This window comes from Syngnathoides biaculeatus, chromosome 22 (genome assembly GCF_019802595.1).
Source record: "Syngnathoides biaculeatus isolate LvHL_M chromosome 22, ASM1980259v1, whole genome shotgun sequence".
NCBI classification, from domain to species: domain Eukaryota; kingdom Metazoa; phylum Chordata; class Actinopteri; order Syngnathiformes; family Syngnathidae; genus Syngnathoides; species Syngnathoides biaculeatus.
Genome location: NC_084661.1, coordinates 16,860,614 through 16,875,510, shown reverse-complemented (window position 1 = coordinate 16,875,510; position 14,897 = coordinate 16,860,614). Strand labels below are relative to the sequence as shown.

The 14,897-nt window shown below is 45.9% G+C and overlaps 2 protein-coding genes across 2 annotated transcripts in view; both read left to right on the top strand.

Moving 5' to 3' along the window:
* dock1 (dedicator of cytokinesis 1) overlaps nt 1–5,510 on the top strand; it is a 90,646-nt gene extending 85,136 nt beyond the window's left edge. Inside the window, exons 46-51 of the mRNA XM_061809944.1 lie at nt 1,792–1,929; nt 2,392–2,534; nt 2,967–3,165; nt 3,517–3,697; nt 4,273–4,430; nt 4,971–5,510. Coding sequence (XP_061665928.1) covers nt 1,792–1,929; nt 2,392–2,534; nt 2,967–3,165; nt 3,517–3,697; nt 4,273–4,430; nt 4,971–5,066 — 915 coding nt within the window. The 3' untranslated portion in view covers nt 5,067–5,510. The remainder of the gene's footprint in view (nt 1–1,791; nt 1,930–2,391; nt 2,535–2,966; nt 3,166–3,516; nt 3,698–4,272; nt 4,431–4,970) is intronic.
* A 1,026-nt stretch (nt 5,511–6,536) lies between these two features.
* On the top strand, nt 6,537–8,551 carry foxi1 (forkhead box i1). The gene is made up of 3 exons (XM_061809962.1): nt 6,537–7,209; nt 7,256–7,596; nt 7,811–8,551. Exons 1-3 carry the CDS (start codon nt 6,947–6,949, stop codon nt 8,287–8,289), a joined length of 1,083 nt encoding a protein of 360 aa, XP_061665946.1. The 5' UTR covers nt 6,537–6,946; the 3' UTR covers nt 8,290–8,551.
* Nucleotides 8,552–14,897: the final 6,346 nt, after the last annotated feature.

Sequence of the window (14,897 nt, the reverse complement as noted above, 5' to 3'; positions counted from 1 at the left end):
TTGTTGCATGCATTTAACTGGATGGCAACAATATATAAAATCTTACAACACATTTTAAAAATGAAATGCAGTACCTGAAAACGTCAGCCAAGGGAAGGCTCGCATCTCAAAACGCTTGCAAGTCAAGGCACTTTTATCTCAAGGCATTATTTTGTCAACAAAGTCTCCTCAGAAATATTTGTGCCAAAGTAACTTTACATTTTCTCCATATTTTAGTCAGAAAGTAGCGTTTTGGTGAAACCGGCCAATACTTTACTGCTGATATCTAAAGAAGGAAGAAAGCTACAAACTTTTTTTTGCTGGTGAAAGAAGCAAGTAAGGGTATTCTTTTTGCTAGTTTTGATTTGGTGCCCACGGTGGCTCAGCTGGAAAGCGATGGGCTCACAGTTCTGAGATCCTGGGTTCAATCCCGGACACGCCTGTGTGGCGTTTGCATGTTCTCCCCGTGCCTGCGTGGCTTTCCTCCAGACACTCCGGTTTCCTCCCACATCCCAAAAACATGCAACATTAATTGGATGCTGTAAATTGCCCCGTCGGTGGGTGTGATTGTTTGTCTCCGTGTGCCCTGCGATTGGCTGGCAACCAGTTCAGGGTGTACCCCGCCACCTGCCCGTTGACAGCCGGGATAGGCTCCAGCACTCCCGTAACCCTTGTGAGGATAGGCGGCTCAGAAAATGGTTGGCTGATTTGGTGCCTGTGTCGTCAGAGAAGAGGATATTTTGTGGGTCTTGAAAGGTCCGTCACTCCACGCTTTGTTGTGCACCCCCCCCCCCCCCCCCCCGGCGGTCCCCAATTTGCTAATTCAGCGCCGTGGACAAATTTGGCCGTCGCGTTGCAGAGGCTCTTCAACCTCCGGCGAGGCAGCACGACGCTGTACACAAATAGCCTGCGCATATATGTGCGCACGATCGCGTTGCCATGCCGCCGCCGGGCCGCCCGCAATCATCCTCCATCGTGATCGGTCGGCCTCTGTTAAAAAAAAAAAAAAAAAAAAGAAGAATGCCGACGGGTAGCCCGGGAGACGGAAATCCTGCCGCACGACTCCGCGTCTCCCGCTTCTCGCGCCGCCTCCGCAGCGTATTTGGCAGCGGCGTCCTTCCGAAGACTCGCTTTCTGGCGGAAGTCGCCGTCCTCAGAAGATGAGGGTGGGGGGTGAGGATGAGGATGAGGATGATGAAGGCGCAGACACTGGGGAAATCCCCCAGCTGGTTTGTTTATCTGAGCTCAGCAAAGTTCGGTTTCAATGTTGGATGTCTTTATTTATGTATGCATATTGGTAAAATAGAGAAAAAGTTGAAAAACAATTGCTTGGCTCAAAGATATACTTCAGGGATAATTCCAATTTCAGGAAAAAATACATTGGATGAAAATTTTGCAATCTGCATTTTAGGTAAAATGAGTGAGGTTTGAATTAGTTCATTTTGAAAATAGTTTGATTAAAATGATTTTTTTCAAGTGCCATATGAGTTACCATTTTTAATAATTCCAGAAAACTTCAGAAAAGTATTCAAAATTTTCAGGGAAAAAAAAGGAATAATTAAAGATTTTTTGCAACTATTTTTGTTCATTTTGAGGCCAATAAGCAATTTGTAAAACAGATAAAATAGGACAAGTTTTGAGATTGGGGATAAAAATACTTTGTAACGTTTTAAAACGTGTGGATATGTTTGAGTTTCAGGGGGCTTTTTCTTTTTTAGAGACTCCTTTTGTGAATTGCAATGAAAATACTAAAAGTGAAGTGATGTGAAGACGGCGGGATGATGATTGATGATTGTCGATGGGTTGCGGCAGATCCCGCACTTGGCCGAGGGCGTGCGCATCCACGGCGAGAAGGTGACGGAGGCGCTGAGGCCTTTCCACGAGCGCTTGGAGGCCTGCTTCAGGCAGCTCAGGGAGAAGGTGGAGAAACAGTACGGCGTCAAGACGCTGGTGAGACTTTGCAAAAAATTGGGAACATCATTATTAGTCCTATTTTGGTGTGAAGGTGGAAAGTGCACAGGAATAGACTCAAATGGCCTCCGTCAAAACTGAGATATATTTACATTGCTATCCTGTACATGATAAAAACACAAAAGGGCAACAGCGCCATCATCAGGCAGAGAAGGACAACAGCGCAGCAAAATTATCCAAGGGTATTTTTTTTATTTGAGAAACGCTCATGTACAAACGTGCTGATATTTTAATAATATAAATACTATAGTATTTCAACACTATGGTCAGTTAGTACTTGGTAAATCATAAATTTGAATGCCTTTTTGAAAGCCTCTGGAAATAAAAGTCTCCACTGTCATCTTTTCCTTTCAAGTATGAAAAGCCAAACAAAATTCAAACTAACTTTTTTTTTTTTCTTTCTTTCCCGTCCGTGCGACTCGTCGTCTTCGCGCTTCCCAGCCGGCGGCGGACGAGCGTCGCGGTCCTCGTCCTCACTCCATGATTCGTTCCTTCACGATGCCGTCGTCGCAGCGGCCGCTGTCGGTGGCCTCCGTCACCTCCGTCTCCTCGGACAACTCGCCCTCCAGGCCCGGATCGGACGGGTAAGAAGTTCTGAAGTGAAAAGTGGAAAGTTGCATGGCTGCCTGATTATTAAAAACTGGTGGAAAAAAAAAAAAAATCACTCCAATTTGGCCAGGAGAAAACGTTGCATTTTTGTGACCGCGCTAGTAACTTTGGAATGAATTAAAATGTAATTAATCCATTCCACCCTCCCCTCCCCAAAAAAAGAAATGGAATTTTGAAAAGGAAAATATTGATTATTGTACTTTATGGATTATAATAAATACCCCACGAATAAAATCATTGCTAGTTTCTTCTGTTGGCCACAGGGAGGCAGTATAAAGCTCTCTTGAAGACAAACTGTGGCTCAGTATAACAATCTAAATAAATAAAAGAAAGGACTTGTAAAAGAGTGCATAAAAAGGATTGCTCGGAGAATCTTGTCCGTGATGCTCTCTTTTGCGTTTTCGCAGTTTCGCCCTGGAGCCGCTGCTACCTAAGAAGCTGCACACCAAGTCCCAGGACAAGCTGGACCGCGACGAGCCCGAGCGCGACCGCCGGGACAAGAAGAAGGAGAAGCGCAACAGCAAGCACCAGGAGATCTTCGACAAGGAGATGAAGACCACCGAGATCCCGCTGCAACCCGCCGAGGCCGTCATACTCTCCGAGACGGTATTGAGCCTCCTTGTTTGGCTTCGATCGCTTCTTACGTGGTGCGCAGGTCAAATGTAAGAGCGGTCCAAAGACGCTCAATGTCATTCTTTCATCCAGAAATTTGAACCCTCAGTACCTAGGTACAAAAATTTGAGGCTTCAAAAATGAATCCCAGGTCACATCGTGGCTTTTCTTTTTGATGTGCATGCACTCGTGGCTGGCAACGAGGCACTCTAAAGTAACCACGGACAAGTAAGAGATGACTTTACAGGGTCTTTGAAGAGCCATTTCGAAGCGCCAGGTGGTTTTTTTTTTTTTTGTTTGTTTGTGAAAACGGATCAGAACCTGAGTAACAATCGCATCTTGCAGATCAGCCCGCTGCGGCCTCAGAGGCCGAGGAGTCAGGTCCTCGGTCAGATCGCGGGAGACCGCCGGCTCTCCGTGTCGCCGGGACCGCCGCCCGCCACCTCGGCGACCAACTCGTCCTCGCCGGGGCCGCCGCCCATCACGCCCCGCAGCAAACTCTCCTTCAACCTGCACGCCGTTTCCAGTGAGTCGGATTTCTGTATTTATGGAATATTTATTTTAAATGTACCTTTAATTGAAACGATCCAATTATTTCCCATCGCAAAATAATTATTGTACAAATATTTTTGTAAAATAAAATTGGTTTATAATTAGAACTAATAAATTATGCTCATTTTAGTTATTTAATTTGTAATGTACAGACTATTTAGCGTTATTTGATATCACATGATGTTATCATGTGATATTTTACTTAAATAATTATTGTACATTTAGAACATACTTTGAATTCAACGGTTAGCCAATTAATTAGTTAAATCATAAACTAGAAATGCTTTATTTGACATATTTTTTCCATCTTGAGTGAAATACATTATTTGGATAATTTCATGGTCATCCGTATTATTTACAATTATTTAAGAAGAGTATATTTAACTTGCACTTTTTTGTATCATTTACAAGAATAGAAGTAACCCCTTATTTGAGATAAATGAGCCATGATTGAAACAAAAAGAGAGAAATTGGTAATAACGATGATGAAAAGTTGTGATGGTCCGCCAAGTTGCCATGTTTGAAGATGAGCGCGGCGCTTGTGGTCAGATCTGGAGCTGAACGGGATCGGCTGCCCCGACAAGGTGGAAGTCCCGCCCCCTCTCCCCGTCAAAGGCAGCACGGCCGACTACGGCAACCTGCTGGATAGCCAAGACCCGAGCGCGCCCGCCTCCGCCGCCGCCGCCACGCCGCCGCCGCATCAACGGGTGCGTACGCCGAGTTCCGTCGCAAAAGCCGACGTCCCCCTTTGAGAAGAGACTTTTCTCTTTTTTTGTCTTAGCTATTTTGTCTTATTTTGAAATTAATATATCAAGGAAATAAAAGGCTAATTTTGGAGAAAATTGCTAAATTGTATTTTGCAAGTGTTGCTGATTATCGCAATGTCCGGCCTATAAACTGCGATTATTTTTATTGAGCTTTTAGGGCTGCAAACTTAACAGTTTTTCTTGTTTTTCCGATGAATTGGATTAAAAAAACTTTTTTTTTGTTTTTCAATTTCCATCCCTTTGTTTAAAATTGCTAATGCAAAGAATGCACATAAAGTGATTATGTAACAAACGCTGTTTTTAAATGTCTGAAGACAAAACAGCAATGGTGAAGGAGGACAAAAAAAAAATCGGAAATTGGCAGAAATTTCAAGTATTATGACAAAGTTTAACAAGACCTTTTAAAGCTTAATTGTTCTAAAAAATAATAATAATTAAGTTGTCTAAATGTGTGGGGTTTTTTTTTTTTTTGCTGTGTAGCATTTACCGCCGCCGCTCCCCAGCAAGACGCCGCCGCCGCCGCCTCCCAAGACCACCAGGAAGCAGGCGTCCGTCGATTCGGGAATCGTACAGTAAGCGCAAAGACGCGGATGACTGAGACGACCCCAAAAATGGCGACTGCCCCCCACCCCCAACACACACACACAAAGACACCCACATTCCGAGCGCTCCCGACCCACGTTGACAAGATGAATACCTCATTGCGGTCCTTTTCACTTTTTACCCTTGAAGTCGTCAAGACATGATGAATCGAAATGTCCCGCTATGTATGTACAGAGGTTTGTATATAGGATTTTATTATTTTTGTTTTGTACGTGGTTGTTTGTATTTACGCATAATTAGCTCACACCAGGCATTATTTACAATACAAGCAACAACATCCCCCCCCCCCCCCCAAAAAAAAAAATAGGCTGTCGAGTGACTTTTACTGGGGAGACGTGTGGCGTGCACAAAGCGACTGACTAAACGTGCGCGTGATTTTTAAATATGAAGTGCTCCAAATTCACTACTGACACCACTTTTGAATAAACATTCACTGTGTATGCATTATTCAAGCAAAACGTCTGCTGCCTCCTCATTTTTATTTTTTTTTTTGCCACTGAATAAGGGTAAGTACAAACATTTTTCCAGATCTTTCTTTTTTTTTTCAAAGCCAATATTATTGGTTTTTTTTTACTATTACTCATGGAAAAAATTATTTAAACAATTTTTGCATAGAGTTGTAATATGAAGATTTTTTTTCATTTTGATTATTTTAGTAAAACTTCTCAAATACGCTCGTCCACTTAAATTGCTTGGAATGTGTACTGTGTGGTGTCGATCAACGAGCTGTTTTTTCCAACTGAACAAATGTACTAGATTTAAAAAAAATTAAAAAAAAAAAACTGTTTGAGCCTCTCTAAGATGGACATTTTTAGCATTGAATTCAGCGATTATATCGCGTACCACTAGAGGGAGCCTGAGTGCCACAAGCGCTACTCCGACAACAGAACTAAAAGGTCATGTCTTCATTCAACTGGGCAAATATTGCATGATGATGCAAATTTTGTTTTGAGCGGTGATTGGGCGTCTTGATGTGAAAGTATCGGGTCGTCGTCGTTAGACTGATTCAGTGGAACTCGTTACTTCGTGTCGCTGCACTTTTAGACGTCATATTTTACCGTAACATCATCAGCGTTTCCGTGTCGTGACCATTAAAAGATAGATAGATAGATAAAAATGAAATTATACATGATGTTAAGTTGTATTTTCCTTGTTTGCCATTTACCCTTAAGATAGAATTTATGAAATGAGTAAAAAGCAGCATTGTGTGAATGTATTAATTGTTTTCTTTTATCGTGGCCTAATTGTAATCGGTTTGTTGCTGTAAACAAATACCAAATCTGAGGCAGAAAAATATTTCCAAATATATTTCACAACTTTTCGTTATATTTATATAGTTTAGTGTTTTAAGTAAGATTTACTTCAAATACAACAAGGATTTTTTTTTTTTTTATTTTCATTAACTTTTGATCGCGGTCTAGTTGCATCTGTGCTGAAAATATCACAAATAAAACAGAAGCAAATCCAATTTGTCCAATGTGTACGTGTCATATAAGAGCATTTTGTAATATTTCGTGTCTTTCTTTGGCTTATCTAATGACGTTGTCTCCAGTTTGGCGCCCTTCTTTTTCTTTCTTTTTTTTTTTTTTTGAAGTATAAAGTATAAAGTGATGCCCCCTGTGCTAATGCGAGATGGTATCGGTGCTCATTGAAAGGCAGATTGGGCTCGACTGAAAAGGAGGTGTGACCGACCCCCTCCCGATAACAAAAAAAAAAAAAAATCATTCTCTCGGGGGGCTCCACCTGGCCCCTTGCCCATAAATACGCCTCCCTCGCCGGGTTGCAAGTTCATTTGAGTTCGGAGCGCTTCCATTTTTTTTTTTTTTTTTTGTTTTGTTTTGTGTGTGTGGATTATGAACGCCTTTGGAGCGCAGCAAGCCTCCAGCCAGCAGCAGAGCGGCGGGGGCGGCGGTTGCCACCCGGCACACGAGCTCCTGGACATGGCTGTGTACTGTGACAACTTCGGCATCTACCAGCACCAGAACCTCCACCACCGCCTCCATCACCCCCAGAGACCCCCCAACCACTCCTCCGGCTACGGCCTGAGCGACTACGCCGCCCCGCCCACCAACCCCTACCTGTGGCTCAACAACTCCCCCGCCTCGCCCTACCTGGCCGCCGCCTGCTCCGGGGGAAGCGGCGGCGGCGGCCGGCGGCGGCGGCGGCGGCCCCGGCTCCACCTACCTGCAATCGGCCGGCGGGCAACGGCAGCTCCTGGCGGCGCCGGGCGGGCTGGGAGGCGCCGACCTGGGCTGGTTGTCCATCTCCAGCCAGCAGGACCTCTTCAAGATGGTTCGGCCTCCGTACTCGTACTCGGCGTTGATCGCCATGGCCATCCAGAACGCGCAGGACAAGAAGTTGACCCTCAGTCAGATCTACCAGTACGTGGCCGAAAACTTTCCATTTTACAAGAAGAGCAAAGCCGGCTGGCAGAACTCCATCCGGCACAATTTGTCCCTCAACGACTGCTTCAAGAAGGTGGCCCGGGACGAGGACGACCCCGGTGAGTGCCGCTCGCTGGGACGCGTTCATTTAAACGTCAAAAAGTTTCCATAAGATACATTTAGACATTAAAATTCACAAGCGTATATAATACGCTCGTTTTGTAATAGAGTTCCGCAAGAGCGCCCGCAGCTAATTCGAAAACGAAAGTAGCGATTTTTTTTTTTTTTTTTTTCAATATGTAAATATGTTTTTGCTGACTTTTCTCCTACTAGGTAAGGGCAACTACTGGACGCTGGACCCCAACTGCGAGAAAATGTTCGATAACGGCAACTTTCGGCGCAAGCGGAAGAGACGAGCCGACATCAGCGCCGCGGCCGAGAAGCCCGACCCGAACCCGCACCACAAGCTCTCCGACACGGCCAGCCTGCTGAGCTCGTCCCCGCTCAGCCTGCGCGCTTCGCCGGTCTCCACCGAGCAGCGCTCGTCGCCGCTCAACTCGGCCGAGCACAGTCCGTGCTTCGCCGGCTTCGTGGCAGGCGTGAACACGCTGTTGGCGACCGGGGCCGAGGCCTCCCCCAGGGCCCCGGAGCGGGACTTGGCCGCAGAGTTGTCCCAAGGCCGGGAGGGCGCGTCGGGACTGGGCTCCTACTCGCCCTCCTTCCTTTCCGACAGCAGAATGAACTACTACAACCTCAGCAATCACTTCACTGTCAACAACTTCATTTACGCCCGGGAAGGAACTGAAGTTTGATATGGATTCATCGAGTAATATGATTATAATTTATCTGCCATTTTAAGTAGCCGACTGTATGTGTGTGTGTGTATATATATATATATATATATATATATATATATATATATATAATTTTGTGTTGTTTAAAAAAAAAAAAAAAAAAAGTCCCAACGGTACTGAAAAGTCACCACTTGAATTGAATCACTTGTCCTGTTGTGGGAGAAAAATGTACAGAAATTATTTTCATAAGAAATGTCAAGCCTTTGTTATTTAAACTCACATGGACGTTTTGAATGATTAATAGTAATAAAAACTTGGAATATATGCTTCCAAATGTTGTTTTTGTTTCCCCAATTCATATTTTTGTGTGAGTTCAATCTAGAGTTGCAATGAAATATTTTGTAATTGTTTAATCGCTCTCAAAAACCGTACATTTCAAATTGATATTGCAGAAAATCCACAAAGCTGATTATGACTGAGTTACTAGTTTGGTGCATAGCATGTCATAAATAAGGGAAACATGTTAAAAATTGTTTGATCAAGAGAAAGTCAATCGTTGTTAATGTTTTATTAGTTATGGACCACAGAAATTTGGAAATATTGAATTGTTGAGATGCAGAAATTGTGAGAACTTGGACACTTTTGAGTTAATGATTGCTGATGAAAATCATTTTGGTTGAATTTAATCACCGATTACTTGTCAGTGAATTGTTGGCAGCCCCCCCCCCCAAAGAAAAAAAAAAAATTGGCTGCAAATCGCCAAAGTGTAAAAACGCAGCCATTTTCCGCCTGTCACCCCCAATCGGGCCTTTGCGGTTCACAAGTTCAGCTTTTTTGTCCCCGGGCCCGTTTTGACGAGGACCTGTCGGGAATATCAGCACCTGTCCCTCACCCGGGCCGTTCCTGAACGCCACGCACGAGGCCCGCTTTACGTCTAGAGCGTCCGACAACGCGGAATGAAAGTCCCGCAAAGTGGACGAAACGCGATAATTGAGTCCAGTGAGGCGCTGCGTGAAGAACAGAATGAATTGGCGAGTACAATGGAGCCTTGGCATCGGGTGCGCCCCCCTCCCGGGCGCCGATGAAAATGTTGCCATCTGAAGATGTGGGAACAAACCGCCGAGGGCCTCGCCCCCGCCCGCCCCGGGGACACCTTTTGTGCCATTATCTGGGAACAAAGCGCAATTTTGGTGGTACGGCATTCCGAAGTTCGCAGCTAGAAAGTGCCGACGTGCGTCTTCGTCCCACTTAAATGCTCCTGTTAAGGGAAAATAAAAATCTTTTGTATGTTTGACACGCTACGGAGACAACAACGCTGCTAAATTGGAATGATTTAAAAAAAAAAAAAATCACAAGGATACAAAGTAAATCTTCAAAGTTGTGAAAAATCAAGCCGTCGTCTCCGCTGTCAAATGTGGGCGTGTCCGCTTAAATGGGCCGTGACCACGCCCCTTTCACCTATTAACGAATGCAAGTACTTCGACCACGCAAAGCGGATGTTAAATTGTCTTTGCGACAACAAGGCGCCGGTTTTCAATTGATGATATTGCAAATCGATACGACTGTCGCGGGTATTTCGGAGCGATCGTCTTTAAAGGCCCCGACCGGCATCTCGCGCGGCGGCTCGGAGACACGATGACAGCTCCGGGCCAGCCGATACCCGTTTCACGTAATACGCGTGACATACTTTGTGTAAGCGCGACCGCAGGGGAGGAGAATGCCCATCAGTGCGCGTGACCCGATTGGGTTTCAAGCGAGCCTCGGAAAATGAATCAAAGGACGGGTTTTGTTTTTTTGTTTTGTTTTTTTTTTTGTCTTTATATAAACGTCTGTATGTATTTTTGTACCTTAAATCGTGTAACTCGACTAGATTGGAAAAAGTATTTTGCCACCCGCCTTGACTCGGATCAGATCTGAAGCTACATCCCCTTCTTTTCTACGACATCGATCCACGCTTTGTGGAGGGGGGGGGGGTCTCGTGCCGATTTTGGACGATTTTGCCGTGCACTCCAATCCGCCCACGCGGCGTTCTGTTGGGTCGGTGTCAGGGTCGTGCTCGTCTACAGCAAAGTCTCTCAACTTTGTGGAAGCGGTTCTTTCCTTTTCAATATGTCTGTGCACCAGTGCACAAAGCAAGGTCCATAAAGACATGGATGATAAAGAGCTTAGTGTGGATTAAAATATTATAACTTCAATCGAAAAGAAAAAAACCAAAACAATCCTTTCGTGGTTTTTCAGTTTGAGGTTTGGTTGGGGGGCGCCCGAGTGATGACGCTTGGGGGGTTGTTTCTGCGGTGATAGCGCACAGCTTGAAGCACCCACGCGCTGTCATTACCTGCTCCTCGCAGACAGGAAGTGGTGACAGATGACACAGGAAGTGACTGCCCGCAGAAGAGGGGGCGGGGGGGGGTGTCGCTTTGTGGTCTTAGCCGGAAATCTGGGGGAACTTGGAGTGGGGTGCTTGACAATTTGGGATTTCTCCTGCTACTGTGCTGCTTGCTGCACTAAGTGTGCGAATGTGATAGTCCCCCCCCCCCCCAGGATAGCCCCCACCCCAAATCACACACACCATCAAAACAACACTCCCCCCCGGGCCCTAATGAGACCCCCAACGTGCTGCTCTATTATGCCGGATGCATACCAATAAAAAGACAGCAGAGGATAGACCGACCGAGGCTCAGAGACGTGACCCCCCCCACCCCACCCCCACCCACCAACCTGCGCCAATTTGGGGTTTCCAAACTTTTCTTCTGAGGGCCCCATACAAAAAAAAAAAAAAAAAAAAATCAAAGGACGCAAGGCCTACAAAGATAATTGTTAGGAAAGTCATCTTACCTTAATGCTAACAATGCAAAACGCCATAGACTGGCTAATGAAACTAGCATCGATGTTCAATATGTGAACATGATCAATGGACAGATTAATATAGAAATACGGACAGGAATGTATTATTTATCCGAAAAAGAAAATCCCCCAAAATTAGTACTGCAGTTTACTGAGGAGTTGCGACCATCTCAGTATATTGCAATACGTGGCTATAAAATTGCATTAATTGTGATGCACATAATTCTTTACATTGTAGTGAAGTGCATAATTACATAGCAGAATTTTCCTTATTAAAAAAAAATGATATTTTTTACATGCCCTGAAACGGATTAATGGCATTTCTGTTCATTTCCACGGCGAACGATCATTTGACATGAAAACTGTTTTGGGTTGCGGGCGTGATCACGAAACCAGTTTTTGCTGTAATGTAAAAAAACAAAACAAAAACAAAAGATCAAACGCAGTCTTTGCAGTAAAGGGTCCCGATCAACGCGTGACTTTGGGTCCAAGTGAGCCGCCGATGATCTGGGGGGCCTCAAGGTCCTAAATGAGAACCTTTCAACAGATCCCCTCCCCCGTCTTTAAAAGGATCTTTCTGTCTCCGCCCCCTAATCCTCGAGTCCACTTCAAGGCCTCCGACACACTTGTGGCCCACCTGGAGAACGGGGGGTGCGGGGGGGGTGGACTTGTGTGTGCGTGCAAGGCTTTCAGACGGCCTGTTTAGAGACCTTTCCGTCACGATGTCACAAAAGACGATCAAGAAAATCTCCCAAAACAACAAAATTTTTCTCCGTTTTTTGAGCGATTGCCAAACGCGACAGAAATGACTTGAACGCAGATTTCGGAATTCGCCTTTGCACGGCGGAAGTTGAAAGCGGACGTGCAAATTCACACGTCGTTACCTTTTGACGACTGAGAGGGGGCGCTTGATGGATTGACTTTTGCCTCGCGCGGGTTCAACGACACCGCTGTGCGCTGAAATTAGCTAGCAGGCTAACCGCTATGTTTTGCAAAAAATATGGTAACGATTTACAAATGTTGGTAAATGAAAAAGAGTGAAGTACTGTTTAGTATTTTTGTGAGTTAACCCCCCACCCCACCTCCCTTGCTAGCTTGCTAGCTAGCTACTCGTTCTTATCATTATGCTGATGGCGCTTGTGTCCTGCAATTACATGACAATGTAATTGTCAAAGGGGGTGCCGGGTCTACGCCGAGATGCGGTCTGGGACTCGACTCGCCTGAGGTGTGCGGCGTCTCGTCTGCCCAGGGGTCGTGTCCCGCCCGGTGGGGCGAGCTCTTCACCGGAACCTTTCGGCGCAACCCTGACCGACAGCGGCATGACGGTGAGCGCTCACACGCACGACCACTGGCACCGCTACTAACATCCATTTTCTTTGCCGCTTATCCTCACGAGGGTCACGGGAAGTGCCTATGCCAGCTGTCAACGGGCAGGAGGCGGGGCTACACCCTAAACCGGTCGCCACCCAACCGCAGGGCACGTAGAGACGAACGGCCGCACTCACAATCACACCTATGGGCAATTGAGAGTCTCCAATTAACGTTTTTTTTTTGGGATGTGGGAGAAAACCGGAGTGCCCACCCGGAGAAAACCCACGCAGGGCACGTGCGGGGAGAACATGCAGACACCACACAGGCGGGGCCGGGATCGAACCCGGGACCTCAGAACTGTGAGGCCAACGCTTTACCAGCTGCCCCACCGCGCCGCCCCCACTACTAACATGTAGCACGCAAAAAGTATAAATACAGGTCCCGACACAGTTCAAAATATTATGTAGAAGCATTTTTTTCTCTTTCTCTTTTTCTCGGGCAGACATTTTTTCAACAGCCCGACAGAGTTATATCACCGACCCCCCCGACCCACCCCCCCCCCATCCCTCCCCCATTTCATGCGCACGGTTAACAAAAAAGTCCAACTGAAAAAGTTCATTTTAGCAAAACCTTTCCCCAACTTTTCTTTTTTTTTTTTTTCTAAACTTGTCACCCCACTTCAACAACCGGGCAGTTGCGCCCCCCCCCCCAAAAAAAAAAGAAAAAATAAAACACCTGCTTCTTCTTCTTCTTTTCCTTTCGGCTTGTCCCGAAAATAAAACACCTGCAAATGACAAAAAAAAAAAAAAAAGGGTCAAAAGGCAAATAGAAAGCAAATTCCTAAACATTTGAAGTCGACGATTCAACTTTACCATGGCCCCCCGTTTGCTGCAAAAGCCCCCCCCCCCCCCCTCCACCCCAAAAGTCAAACCCGTGACACCGTTGGGCGATCGCTGCCCGAGCTCGACCTTTGACTTCTTCTCGTCTCAAAAATCATCTCCATCTCGGCGGAGTTGGCGCACGATAAATTGAAATCTGGTCTCAAATGAGCCGAACCTCATAAAGGCAAAGAATGACTTTTTCTTTTCTTTTTTTTAATAACGCTGACAGCTAAATTGCCCGGCGTCCCATTACTTGCGTCGTGCCACTATATTTAAGCCGCAGCTTTAATGAAGAGCGCAATCCACAATAATGAGAAGGCGGGTTCGCTGGCCGCGCCCCCCCACCCCCACCCCCCCCACGCCCGCCCCACAAAACCACGTCATCGGGGTCAAGCCTGCTCGCACCCCGTCTACGGCCTGGAACGTAACTCGACTGCTTTGCCCAAATTGACTTTGGCCGTCTTTTCCAAACTCCCAAACGCTCAAATCATTGAAATGAATAAAATCCCGTTTACTTAAAAATGTAAAAAATAGAATGTTTAGGAAGAAAATATCACTATGATATTTTAGTTGCCAAAAAGATACAGAATTCATCAATTGTTGCCACATTTTTGCCTCAATTCAATTGACATTGTGCTGCTCCCTCTGGTGTGCAGCACTTGTCCACTTGGGGGCAGTAGAACGGAGAACTCGACACCAACTGATTCCTTTTTTGCAGAGGGAAAAAAAAAGATGCCTTGCGCAACTGTTTTAGCTCAAATATCAGTCGCCTAAAGCAACGTAATGTCGATGCTCGTTTCATTAGCCTGTCTATGGCGTTTTGTATTGCACGTTAGCATGAAGCTAACAGCGTTGGAGAACCCATAAGGGCAAAGCATCAAAATAAAACACATTTCAAACAAATAAATACGCTGAGCAGTCTTGCCAGAGATTTCCAATTCCGGCGTTGCTTTTCCGGAACTCCCGGGACGGTTCTTCTGGCTCCTCTGCGTCACACTTAAAGGATTTCAAGGCTTTCGTGGACCGCGGCGAGCGTCGACGTCGGCAAAGCGCCGCCGCAGTCGAGCGAGGCGTTAATATACGAGGTCAAGGGATTTATCGGAAGAGGCGGCATCGGGCCGGCGGGAGCTCGTCCGTATGTGTTACAAGCTTAGACAGCGCCGCCGTATTTCACGCCGTCACGCTCACCTGTACTTGACATTTTACGTCTGCGCGCGTTGAAGTAGCGAAGACGCGGCGGGATAAATCATGGCGGTGGGGGGGGGGGGGGGGTCGGACGTTCGCAACTCAACACGTTCCCATACAGCTCCGGTTTTATGGCCCCTCCTCGGGTTTTTGATTTCAGGACCGAGGGAAAGAGGGAGACCCGTCGGCCGGGATTATTTTCTTCTGGTTTTTTTTTGAACTTTTCGGGTCTTCCCAAAAAAAAAAAACACCCCCACCCCCTTCACCGCAAAAGCCAATATTTTTCTTCAAAAATTGTGTTTTCTAAAAATCTTTTTAAAGTATTTTGTAAATTATTTCTGGGAAAGATTCCTGTACACCGTAAATAGTGTCCCATTTTTTTCTAATAAATCAGTTTCTTCTATT